Source organism: Mirounga leonina, unplaced genomic scaffold, assembly GCF_011800145.1.
Source record: "Mirounga leonina isolate KUSES-001 unplaced genomic scaffold, KU_Mleo_1.0 Mir_91, whole genome shotgun sequence".
Taxonomy (NCBI): Eukaryota; Metazoa; Chordata; class Mammalia; order Carnivora; family Phocidae; genus Mirounga; species Mirounga leonina.
In genome coordinates, this window is record NW_023270839.1 from 36,852,754 (window position 1) to 36,865,923 (window position 13,170).

At 43.8% G+C, this 13,170-nt stretch overlaps 1 protein-coding gene across 1 annotated transcript; it reads left to right on the forward strand.

The window, feature by feature from the left end:
* Positions 1-6,393: 6,393 nt before the first annotated feature.
* C2CD4A (C2 calcium dependent domain containing 4A) lies at positions 6,394-9,016 on the forward strand. The gene is made up of 2 exons (XM_034993788.1): positions 6,394-6,981; positions 7,081-9,016. The coding sequence occupies exon 2, from the start codon at positions 7,478-7,480 to the stop codon at positions 8,561-8,563; it is 1,086 nt and encodes a 361-aa protein (XP_034849679.1). The 5' UTR covers positions 6,394-6,981; positions 7,081-7,477; the 3' UTR covers positions 8,564-9,016.
* Positions 9,017-13,170: the final 4,154 nt, after the last annotated feature.

The window sequence follows — 13,170 nt, forward strand, 5'->3', positions numbered from 1 at the left end:
ACGTTGGGTCCGCAGAGCTCACCGTCCAGGGCAAAAGCTGCTCCCCAGCGCCTCGCCTTGCCCCGAGCGGACCCGACCCGACGGGTCTGGAGCTTCCCAGGCCCCAAGTCCATCCTCAGCACTTCGCAGGCAACTACCCTTTCACCCGTGGGTCAGGTGGGAAAAAGGAGACCCTGCACTCTTGTCCTGCTACATTAACCCCGCCAGGGGCAACATCTCCGTTTCTTTTTGCTTCTTGAAAATTTTAATTATTTAAGAGTGAGAGGGAACAGAACGGTATCATAGGATGAAAAGATAAAATGGCAACGGGATGTGCATTTTGTTCTTACCCTTCTCCTGTGCTTGATTCACTTTTACTTAGGAGGCATTTCTTACCTCATTAAGGAAATGAAGAACAAACGTAGTACTTCCTTTATTTTCTTTAAGTATGGGTTAGCTGTTATTTATATATCACTTTCTTCCATACTATCGTTGAACTGTTCTAGTGTGGCAAGACATTGAAAAGCGGGGCTTTTATAGTGCAAGAACTCTCTACCTTAATAAAATTTAACCACCCATTAACCAATTCTCTTTAGAGAACTGGACTTTTTTTCTAAAATATATTTCAGAAAGCTGTTGAGATACAGCGAACAGAAATAAACCTAAGAAATGCTAAGATTATTTGTAATCAGAAGCATTTATTAACAGCTTTGCTGCATTACATATAATGTCTGAAAAACCGAATTGCTCCTAAACAACTGCTCTCAACCAAATATTTGTGTCTCCCCAAAATTCATATGTTGAAATATTAATCCTCAATGTGTTGTTATTGGGAAATGGGGCCCTAAGGTGGTACTTGGGTAATTAGATAATTAAGCAAAGTCCTCATGAATGGAATTAGTACCCTCTTAAAAAAGAACCCTCCACCCCTCCCAAAAAGACCCCAGAGAGCTCCCTCACTGCTTTTGCCATGTGAGAACACAGCAAGAAGACAGCCTTCTGTGAACCAGGAAGTGGGTCCTCACCAGATTCTGAATTGCCTGGCACCTTGATATTGGACTCCCACTCTTCAGAACTGTGAGGAATAAATTTGCATTGTTTTTAAACAACACGGTCTATGGCATTTTGTTATAGCAGCCTGAATGGACTAAGACAGGGTCAAAAAAAAAAATCACTTAAGTTCAAAATCCACTGGAGAAGGAAAAAAAAGTCAAAATGTCTGCAAGTGGTGTTATGTAAAATGGACATAAAAGAAGAACCAATACTAATCAGTCCTATCGATACCCACCTCTATCCTCCACTCCTACACACAGGAAATAAATCCTTAACCATTTGTTTTTCCTTGCTCAGTCACCCTGACAAAATACCTAGCAGGCACTTTGCACTTCTTGCCTTCACCATCTGCGTCCTGGGATCGAGCCCCACATCAGGCTCCCTGCTTGGTGGGAGCCTGCTTCTCCCTCTCCCTCTCCCACTCCCCCTGCTTGTATTCCCTCTCTCGCTGTGTCTCTGTCAAATAAACAAAATCTTTAAAAAATAAATAAATAAAAGCCAAACCTGTCTATTGCACTTCTGACATTTCCTAAATTCTTCTTACATCTCACCTGGAGCACACAATCACCTTCTAACTGGTCTCCAGTTTTTCCCTTCATCCATCTGCACGCTGCCATGGGAGCTAGTTTCCAAAGCACAGGCGAACTCAAGTCAGTCACCTGTTCAAAAACACCCAGTAACTTTCCAGGGTTCTGAACGCCCTCCTAGATCTATCCCCAGGGTGTTTCTAATCCACCCATCCTCCTCCAACAATCCCTCTCTCCTTGTACACTCACACCAACTATGCACTGAAGGGAAAGAAAAAAATACATATGTGTGTATGTATATATATATATAATGATCTGGTTGGGATAGGCATGCACCATAAAACAGTTAAGCAAACAATGCAAGGATGTATGAACAGTGCAAGATCATATGGAATATGCCATAGGCAGAATAGCATGGTCAAGCAAATGAAACAGAAGGCATAATCTGCTGGGAGAAGTGAGCAATACTAATCCTTGTATAATAATAATTCCTTGCACTTCTATGGTACTTTACACTTTTGAAAGAATAATGTATGTGCTTTTTATATGCATTATTCCATTTTATTAATATTCAGTTATAACTCATGAGCTATCATACCATTATTATGCCAAGGTATGCATTTTCATGTAATCCTCACAAAAAATCTGTGAGATAAGTCATGCAGGTAGTAGTACTGCCCCATTTTACAGAAAAATAAGTCAGGAATATTAAGCAATTTACCCAAAATTACTCAGCAGGCATTAATTTCCTTTAGCTCCCTGACCTGAACATTGCCATCCTTTTCTCTTTCAATAATTGTAGTTATTAAATCACTGCTAAGCTAGTAGTAATTCTCAGAGATCTTACTTTGGAAGGTTAATCAAAGAATAGAAAATCTCAGGGTGGGGGCGCCTGGGTGGCTCAGTTGGTTAGGCGACTGCCTTCGGCTCAGGTCATGATCCTGAAGTCCTGGGATCGAGTCCCGCATCGGGCTCCCTGCTCGGCGGGGAGTCTGCTTCTCCCTCTGACCCTCCTCCCTCTCATGCTCTCTGTTTCTCATTCTCTCTGTCTCAAATAAATGAATAAAATTAAAAAAAAAAAAATCTCAGGGTGGAAAATTCAGCTTAATATTGGCAGTATAAATAATGCTATTACCACATAGTAGAAAAAGCTTATAAATTTTAATATTTTCCTTTTTAAGTGTGTTTTGAGGGTTTGATAAGGTGCATAAAGTAATGCTCCAAATCCTGCATACTTCTTGAAGAAATCAGATATTTACAGTCCTAATCCAAAACAAACTAATGTAAAGAAACACCATTAACACTGATGTATAGCACTATACCCAAAGGAATTTGGATAGGAAAGTGAACATTGTAGTAATTACAGTTCTTACATTCAATCTGGCTTAAGAATAACGCGACAACAAAGGCAATTGCAAAAGTAAATTGCAATGTGGGATTGAGCAATAAAAACAGGTAAGCAAAATATAATTTCTGTTTTAAAAACAGAAGTCAAAATTAGGAACACTTGTTAAAAATCAACAACTTTTGGGGCACCTGAGTGGCTCAGTCAGTTAAGTGTTCAACTCTTGATTTCAGCTCAGGTCATGATCTCAGGGTGGTGAGATTGAGCCTCATATCGGGCTCTGTGCTGTGGAGGAGTTGAAGTTTCTCTCTTTCTCTCCCCCTCTCTCTCTGTCCCTCCCCACAACTCGCAGGTGTGTGCTTGCTTGCTCTCTCTCAAAAAAAAAAAAAAATTAACAACGCTTGCTTAAAAACTGAAAAATAAGAAATTATAACTTTGCACTACCTCACATCCACACGCTATTTTCTTACATTTTGTTAAGAAAAGCAAAAGGCATTTGGGGGGAAAAGAAAGAAATGGAGGAGAAAGCTAGAGAATAAGCATAACACCATGGACGTCAGAAAAGTTAGGAAGATTAGCTGGCCAAAAGCACTGAATCGGATTGTAGAATTTGAGAGCCAGAGGAAAACAAATCTGACTAATCCAACCCCCCTCATTTGACAGGTGGAAACAGTGAGCATGAAAGAGAATTAAGGGACTTGCTAATGTTCCACAACAAGTTAGTGACTGTCAGAGCTAAAACTCAATGTCCTGACTCCCTGGCCTGTGTTTTTTCCATTGCTCCACACTCCACTTCCTTGAATGAGAAAGATGGATAATCCAGAACACTGATGTTTTTTACTTGGTTATAAACTCTCTTTTTCTTGCTTTCTGTGACACCCAACCTCCAAGTGATTATTTTTTTTAAGTCTACTTTATATTGTTCAGTTTCCTCCTACTGCAAGAACACCTCTGGCCTGGATGGTATGTGATCTATTCATGCTTATTTCACCAAATTATTTTAGAGCTCCATTACTGGATGTTCCCATGGTTCCAGCGGTGAGCCCTAAAGGGCCACAGCCTTCTTCTGAGTAGATCTATGTGTTCCAGGCACAGGGCTTGACCCAGTTACACCATCGTCCTAAGTACTCCATGGCTCATGCTTCTAAGGTAAGGAAAACATAAGGCTTAATGTGGCCACAGGGGACCAGCCATTCAAAGACAGGGCTGCTGTTTTCAAGAAACCTTACACAGGAAATGCTTCTAAAGTGTCACTGAAGAAGGTGAATTGTTAATAAAAACAAAGCAAATCTGCCTTGCTTGGCCACAAAGAAAAATGTTTTTAGAGGACTTCATGTGTGAATCAGCTAATCCCTGACTAAGCAAACCTGTATAATAATAACAGCTAATAGTTCACCAGCACTTACTGTGTGCCAGACATTTCATGTATTTTTAACACAATAGTCTTGTGTGATAGATATTATTACCCTCATTTTATAACTTAGACTCAAAGAGGTTAATTAACTTGCCCACAGTCCCATAGCTAAAAATTTGCATAAACAGATTCAACCTAGGACAGATTTACTCCAAAGTCTGTTATTTCTTCACCCATAAATCATTTCTCATGCTCTGGTGCTTTCTTCCTTTCTCCCACCACAACATAGCTTTGCTTAACAACTTCTCAGATTGTGAGCCTCACCATTTTAACCAAGGGCTCTCTAGGCTCTCACTTGCAGAGCTAACAGCCTCTGTCTCCTGACAAAAGGTGAGTCAAAACACATGCACACCACCCTCAAGTATATAATTCAGCCATCATTCTCCCATAGATTTAGCACTGCCCCAAGAATTTTGGCCAGGCATGGAGATGATATAAAGACAAAGAAATAGCTAGTCAAGGGCATGGCAAGCCCACGGACCTGTCAACCCTGCCTCCCTACCAAGACTAAGTGTATATAAATCCTGTTCAATAGTTTCTTCTCACTCCTGCCTCTGCTAGACAGAATTCAAATAGTGCATCCTCATCATTGCTCCTCTGATGGATGAATATAGCTGATGTGATCTTGCACAGCCTGGATCCACATGCCTAACATGGTGGCTGAAAACCAGGAAGCAGTCAGTAAATATTGCTTTGAATGAATAAATGAACTAAAGAGCATTTGTTCTCTTCTATAATAACAACAAATATCAGACATTGTGTATGTTAGGCTGTGTATGCTAAACTCTTTATATGCATTATCTTATTATATACTTATGACAACCCTATAGGTACATACTATTATTATCAGAAGGGGTGAGGGAGCTCTCCTGGGTCTCTTTTATACCATCATTAATTTAATTACCTCTCAAAGGTCCCAACTACTATTGTACATCTGATACATTGGCTTAGAAAGGTTTAGTAACTTGCTCATGTCACATAGTAAGGAGCCATTCTACAATCAAAACCAGATCTGAGGGTCACCTGGGTGGCTTAGTTGGTTAAGCGTCTGCCTTCGGCTCAGGTCATGATCCTAGGGTCCTGGGATTGAGCCCTGCATCAGGCTCCCTCCTGAGCAGGGAGCCTGCTTCTCCCTCTCCTCCCACTCATATTCTGTCATTATTTCTGTCTCTCTCTCTCTCTCTCTCTCTCAAATAAATAAATTAAAAAAAAAAACTGGTTTCAGACCCAGTTTTCTTAACCACAGCACTCAACAGCATCTCTTCTATTTTTATTATCATTAATAATAATCACTACTTCTGTGTATTTAGCACTTACCATGTTCCAGGCACAATGCTAAGTATTTTACATTATTAGATTCTTTTAATTCCCAAAGCAACTCAATTATGACCACTAATGTGTATTATTTCCTCCATTTCCCATCACTGTGAACACGGTAAGTTACTAGGAATAATCATAATTTGCAGGTTTATGTGACAATTCTAGAGACTATTATGTAAATCATCAAGCACAGTGCCTCTGTATGTATACCCTGAAAGCAAAATGCACATGCCCCATCCTAAAACCACCTTTGGATAAATGATTCACTGAACATTATTTTGTTTAATTACTAAACATTACTTGGAGAAGCAATTAACTTACAGGGCAATATTTTAAGCAGAAATAGCATACACTCAAATTCTGAACAAAATGTCTCAGATCTCTTTTAACCTGAGCTAGCTGGAACCAGTTCTCTTACAGAATGAACATGGGTCAGTTTTCAAAAGGAAGAAAAACGGTCTTCCAGGTGGGTACAGCCTAGAAAGGCCAGAGGTTGTCCGGGTGCCTTCAAAGGATGGTTCCAACAGCACAGTTGTATGCAGGAGTGTATTTTCCCAATCAAAAATCAGCACACATGGCTTAAGAAGTGGGTTTTGATTTCTTTTAATTAAGGTATGAGATACAATCCTATACGTAATTTTAAGTGTATGCTAAAAATTCCATATCTTGATCTGGGTGGGGTTACAGAGGTGTTTCCATATGTTAAAAATGGAAACACCTCTGTAACCCCACCCAGATCAAGATATGGAATATTTTCAGCACTCCATAAGGTTCCTGCACCGAGTAACTTATAATCAACAAAGAAAATACATTTGAAATCAGGACTGAACACCAGAAAGCAGGTAAGAAACTTCAAAGGCTGGCTTTTAGGGGACAGGGACGGTCTTAAGTAAGAATAATACAAACCCGACTTTTAATCTTCTTTTAGTGTGGGCTTAGAGTGCTTCCGTGGATTCACACTCATACGTGCGGCGATCCCCCCAATGACTCTCGATATAGTTGAGATTTAACCCTTTTTCGCACGTGAGAAAATAGAAACTTGTTTAGGGTTTCTGAGAATTACAGACCCACCACACGCAAGGGAGAGAAGGAACTGGACGTTTCGAATTTGCGCAGTCGACCTAGCCACGTGGCAGAGCGGAAGGCCTGGCTTCAGGTTACCAAGCAGCGCCTCTCGCGCCCGCCCATTGGCCAGCTGTGGGGGCCCCAGGTATAAAGGCTCAGGCCGACCGTCCGGGAACAGCGGTGCTGAATCCCGCCGCGCGCGCTTTGAACTTCCCAGAAGCTGCGCGCCTCCCTGGCACCGTGCCTCAGGCGGGCACCCATCTGACACTGGACCCCAGGTACGCTAGGAGGGACCCACATCCTTGTTTAACTCCCCTGGGGGCAAGCCGTGAGTCCTAGAGGGGATAATTATTATTTTAATTCTCGCCGAGGACTAGAGTGCAATAATCCAAGGATTCGGGAAACGATTGCCCAAGCAAAGCGCCTCTTGGCATTGAGGACGGCACGACCAAAGTTAAAGGCCAACATTGTGAGAATCTCCGCCTTAAACCAGCGGAGGATCGAGATTAAATCAACAAGCCCCGACTGTACAGGACTACTAGAGACAAGAGAAGAACGATTGTTCTTCAATCACTGAAGCATAGCTTGCAATAGCAGCGTGAAGGGCAGCTTGCACTGTCCCAGGGGAGGAAGGACAAAGCACCCCTCAAGTAGAAGAAAAGACACGGGAATTGCTGCGCCTTGCAGAGCTCCCTCTGACGACTGGTGTACCCTTGCAGAGTGCAAGCCCGCAGCACCAGCAGAGGGTCGCTCGCATCCGGCACCCGCCGCCTTATGTGGTGCCTGGAGAGGCTCCGCTTGGGTCCCGAGCGCCTCCTGAGGGGCAGGAACGGGATTCTTCAGGGTCGGGGCCGCCGAGCCCCGGCCCTCATGCCCGCCGCGTGGGAAAACGTGCTCACCCCGGACCGCATCCCTGAGTTCTGCATCCCCCCGCGACTCGCGCCCTGCACGGCCCTGGCTGCACTCCGGGTTTCCTGGATCCAAGCGGCAGAAATAGACAACGCCGCGGGGCACACGGACTGGGACCCGCGCTCGCAGGCCGCGCTCTCGCTGCCGCACCTGCCGCGCGCGCGCACCGCCTACGGCTTCTGCGCGCTGCTCGAGAGCCCGCACACTCGCCGCAAGGAGTCGCTCTTCCTCGGGGGCCCCGGGGCCGCCCCGCTCCTGCCCCCGGGCGCAGCCCCCGCCCCCGCCCCCGCGCTCCCCGCCGGCGCCCGCCCGACCTCGGACGCGCCCGCCCCGCCGCCCGGCGCCCGCCGCCTCCTGCGCGCCCCCGAAGGACTGCTGAGCCGCGCGCTGCGGGCCCGGAGGAGCCGCGGCCTGGCGCGCGCCCGCGGCGCGTCCAGCGGGGACGAGGACGAGGACGAGGACGAGCAGCGCGGCGCCGGCTCGCGGCCCCCGGCCCGGGCCCCCTCCGCGTCCCCGCCGCCGCCGCCGCCGCCGCCGCCTGGCTCCGACCCGGGGCCCGAGTGCCTGGAGGCCGAGGGCACCGTGGCCCTGGGCGGCGCCGGGGGCGCCCTGCGCCTGGCCGCCCAGTACAGTCGGGCCAGCGGGCGGCTCCGCGTCCGGCTGCTGGGCGCCCAGGGCCTGGCCGCGGGAGCCGCCGAGCCCCGCGCCGTCGGCTGCCGCGTCAGCTTCGTCCTGCGGCCGCCGGGCAAGACGCGGCCGCAGCGCAGCGCCGTGGTGCGGCCGAGCCGCAAGGCCGCCTTCGACCAGGACGTGTGCCTGGACGGGCTGTCGGAGGACCAGGTGCGCCGCCTGGCCGTGCGCGTCACGGCGGAGAAGCGGGGCCGCGGCCGGGAGCGGGGCCGCCTGCTGGGCCAGGGCGAGCTGCTGCTGGGCTCCCTGCTGCTCCCCTGAGGGCGCCCGGGCCTCGGGCCGCCCGTGCCCTCGGGGCGCTCTCCGCCCGCTGGGAACTCGGGCACGGCCAGCCGCTCCGTACAAAACAAATGCTATTTATTTATTCTTCTACCCAGGACTTTGTTCAGTCCAATATTGGCACATATGTTGCTAGATTAATTACCACAATAAAGGACGTAATATTTTGTGTAATGCCTTCAAAATTCGTTTCAGCAAATGGTCTGTGTTCTGCAGTGGTGGTTCCCAATATAGATGGACAATTGCACTTCATGTTCCTCACAGCCCCTACTGGGAGATAATGGATCACAGGAAGTGTTAAAACTAGAGGGTGTCCTGGTGATCTATATGCCCCAGCCTCCTCATATTGAAGTTTGTTTATTCCACAACATCCACCGAGACCATCTTAGAGCGGGTATTACCTTTGAAGCATTGTTTAAGACCCTGGGTGAGAAAAATGAGGCCAAGAGAGGTGAAGTAACTTGTTCAAGGTCAACAGTTAATTTTTTTTTTTTAAAGACTTTATTTATTTATTTGACAGAGAGAGACACAGCGAGAGAGGGAACACAGGCAGGGGGAGTGGGAGAGGGAGAAGCAGGCTCCCCGCAGAGCAGGGAGCCCGATGCGGGACTTGATCCCAGGACTCCGGGATCGTGACCTGAGCTGAAGGCAGACGCTTAACGACTGAGCCACCCAGGCGCCCCTCAACAGTGAATTATTAATAGAAACTCAAACCTGATACTTTTAGTTACATCTTGCTGGAAAAGCACTGGGAAAATTGAAGCCATTTTAATATTCTAAGTTAAAATAATAACAGTTTTACAAGTATTAACTAGTTTAATTTTTAAAACAAACCTGAAAGACAGGCACAGTTGTCCTCATTTTGGGGATGAGGATATTGAGGCACAGAATATAGAGCAGAGTCAGGATTTGCATGTAAGCAACCAGTATTTTACTCATTAGTTTCTAGAAATAATACCAAGCCTCTGAAGGGTTCATCTCATTACTGTTGTGGGATGGCAACTTATATCTGAAACTGTTGATTCTGAGTTGGGGGTCTCTTCACATCCTCACACCCTAGTGGAAAAGCAAATTGGCTCGAATGAGTAATTTATTATCTCACGCTAATGTCTAAGGTTCTGAGAAGATGCTAACTAGTCTCAGTCATAGAAAAAAGGGTGCTAACCTAATTGGCCCCAGCTGAGCTAATGTGCAAAGGCAGGGAGTCTAGAACATAATTATGATATTGTTCTACCTCTGGCTTCTGTTAGTGATAATAAATGTATTATGTTTTAAGGGATGACTTTCCTTCCTAGGTCACATTCACTGCCAAATAAGCATATTTCTCCCTTTCTTATGCATATAGGAGGAAAATATGTCCTTAAATGAGGGTTGAAAATATTTGAATGTGTGGTGTGGTGTGGTATTAAATATGACTACATTAGCAGTCTGGATTCAGAAACCTTTTCTGCTTTCACTAAACCGTTATCCACTGGTGCTCATGAAAAAATGCTGTTTAGAACAGGGTTTCAGTTTCAGTCACAACTCAGGCATAAGCTGAAAATGGGTTATTGTGGTGGGTGCTCACAATGACCAGCACTGAACAAATGTGAAGAATAACTGTGAATTCACTGTCAAAATCAGCCACATCCAGAAGCTCATGTGGTTGACCAAGTAAATGGTGACATAACAGTAGCTCAGACCTTTCATGTGCCCCTCAGTCTAAGTCACCATATCCCTGGCCTTCAAGCCAACAACTTTTTAAAAAATGTATAACTTTCTTCATGATTTCAGAATTTTGGTAGAATAACTAATACTGAGTTCACATATGTAGTACCTTAAAAGGAAAATAAATGGAAAGTGAAAACAACTTGGCTACATGCAATATATCACGTTGGGATTTTATTTTGCTGCTTTTTTAAAAAATAAAAGATTGCGCTGATGGTTTAAATATCAAAACTTATTTGGAAAACATTGCAGTCACTATTGTCACTGGATTATATACAAGTAATAGTTTGGGGGCAGAAGTATCATTTTATTAAGGTAACATCAACATATTTCAGGGACCTAAATTTTCCATGTAATAATGGTGGGTATTTCCAAACAGAATCTCCACTAATATCAAGTTATGGTTGATCAACCAATGTAAGAGCCTAATCAGCAAGACTTAAATGACTAAAATATAATCATAAATCATAAGACCCTGGGATTTTAGAGTTGAAAAGAACTTTAAGAATTATTTTGTGCAAACCCATGTAACATAGAAAAGGACCAAAAAAGCAAACTGTAGATTGCCCCAAATCACACAATCAGTATAAGAGGTGGGGCTAGGACCAATTCTATTCTCATTTTGCTCTTCAACCTAATGAGTCTTTGGACCACTACTTCCAAGAAAGAGAAACATCTGTATGTAAGTTCTTTTACATTACTGAACTAATTTGAATGTTTTGCATTTAAGAAATCTTTGCAATACAAATTTTTTCATGAAAGCATCAGCCTTGCCTTGGGCAAATTTAAATTTGGTTTGCACTTTGCTGCCCTCTAGTGGATCCCTCATAAATTTTGTCAGTGTTTTTACTCCTTGGTATTAGACCATCTCAACTAAATACTAAAGACCATTGTAAGGTCAGAACCCAATGACCTTGAAGATGTGTGCTAATATCAGATTATGGTGAAGATTCACACTGCAAAATAACTAAATACAGCTATCTGGATGTAGAAGATGCCAAAAAAATTCTCAGATTAAAAATGAAAACAAAAGAAAACTTCCCAGTAATTACGAAGCTGGGAGTATGTATGTGTCAATGGCATGTTGGTTGCAGAAAACTGTTTTTAGAGTTCTCGTGTTTCTCAATCGGGTTTAGGTATGCATATCTTTGCACAAATGATATTACACAATCTTGCTTCTTTGTGGTTTAAATATATGAACATATTCAAAGAAAAATCCCACACAACAGACCACAACGTGTCAGTTTAAAAAGCTTTAGTTAAGTGCAAATTTAAAAATCAAATCAATAGCTTGGTTACTTGGTTTTGTAAAGGTAATGCATTCTATACTTAAAATACTAGCTTTAATATGGCTCGAACATGCCTCAAAGATTATTTCTTCAGAATCTAATTTTCTTTTACACACACTACAATTCACAAAACTTTCCCCCATATCCATTCCCAGGACCTAGGTCAGGATACTATTTTTGGTAAAGATATTTGAAAGGCAGGGCAAAAAGTAGGTACCATGATATTAAAGTAACAATATATGGTTAAAGGGTACAAACTTTCGGCTATACGATGAATAAGGTTTAAGGATCTAACGTATAATATGATTAAAGTGGATAACTTTGTATTCTATAATGATATTTATAAAGAGTGTAGAACTTAAATGTTCTCACAAAGAAGAAGAAAAATATGTGAGGTGATGAGAGTTAATTAACTAGATGGGGGAGGCAATAAATATATGTAAGTGGATAAAAGGTCATTCAAAAGGTTTATTTAGAGGGTCACCTGGGCAGCTCAGTCGGTTAAGCGTCTGCCTTCAGCTCAAGTCATGATCCCAGGGTCCTGGGATTGAGTCCTGCATTGAGTCCCTCAATGGGCTTTCAGTGGGGAGCCTGCTTCTCCCTTTCCCTCTGCCCCGCCTCCCCTTCTGCCCTGCTCCCTTTGCTTCCCCCTCTGCCCCTCCCTGCTCAAGCTCTCTCTCCCAAAGAAATAAATAAAATCTTTAAAAAATAAACAAAATTAAAAATAAACAAAAGGTTTATCTAGAATATCTATCATGGGTCGAATACTTTTCAAAAATCTCGATTTATACCTGTGAATAAGATACAAAATGTCCTTGCTCTTATGGAATCAGGTTTTCAAAGTTGGGGAAGGAGACAGAAAATAAATAATTTCAGTAGCACTTCAGAAAATAAAATGTGATAATGAACAAAGGCATGACTATGGTCAAAAAGGTACCTCAGATTGGGTGGTTAAGAAAGGCCTGTGTGAAGACCTGACACTGAGCCTTTCTCTAGGTTCACATACACAGAGTTTAATCCAGTTTGCTGATGTGGGGACTCCTGGCCTCCGAGGGTGCCCTGTCAAGGGCTTTCCTAGAAATTCCGCTAATACCTTATCACCACTTCCCTTGTGGTTCAACTCTAGTGTATAGAAGCTCATCTGCCTCCAGACTTATGAGTCTAACGGATACAATAAACCTGAGGCAGCCCAAGGTGTTTACAAACACAATTTTTACTATTTTTGCATTTTATCATTTGTATATTATCATACCATTAGCTAAGAATTTTGTTACGGCATTATAATGGCACTTGCGTTAATTTGAGAGGATGATAAATTCTGGTCAGATTAGGCCTTCTGGGACATTTAGGAAGCAAATAACAACATGACTTTTCTTGTTGGTATTTTATGGTTTTCACAGCTAATTTTTATCCTTTATGCTCTTGAAACTTCTCAACAACTATTTGTGGTAGGTACTCTTATTATACCTGGGGTGGATGCTGTAGGTTGGCCCCTTCAACGCCCACCCCAGCCCCTTACTTCTTTCCCTTATGTGCTATAGAGTCTAGAGAACAAACAGTTGCCTTCCCAGACCCTTTTTCAGCTATGGATAA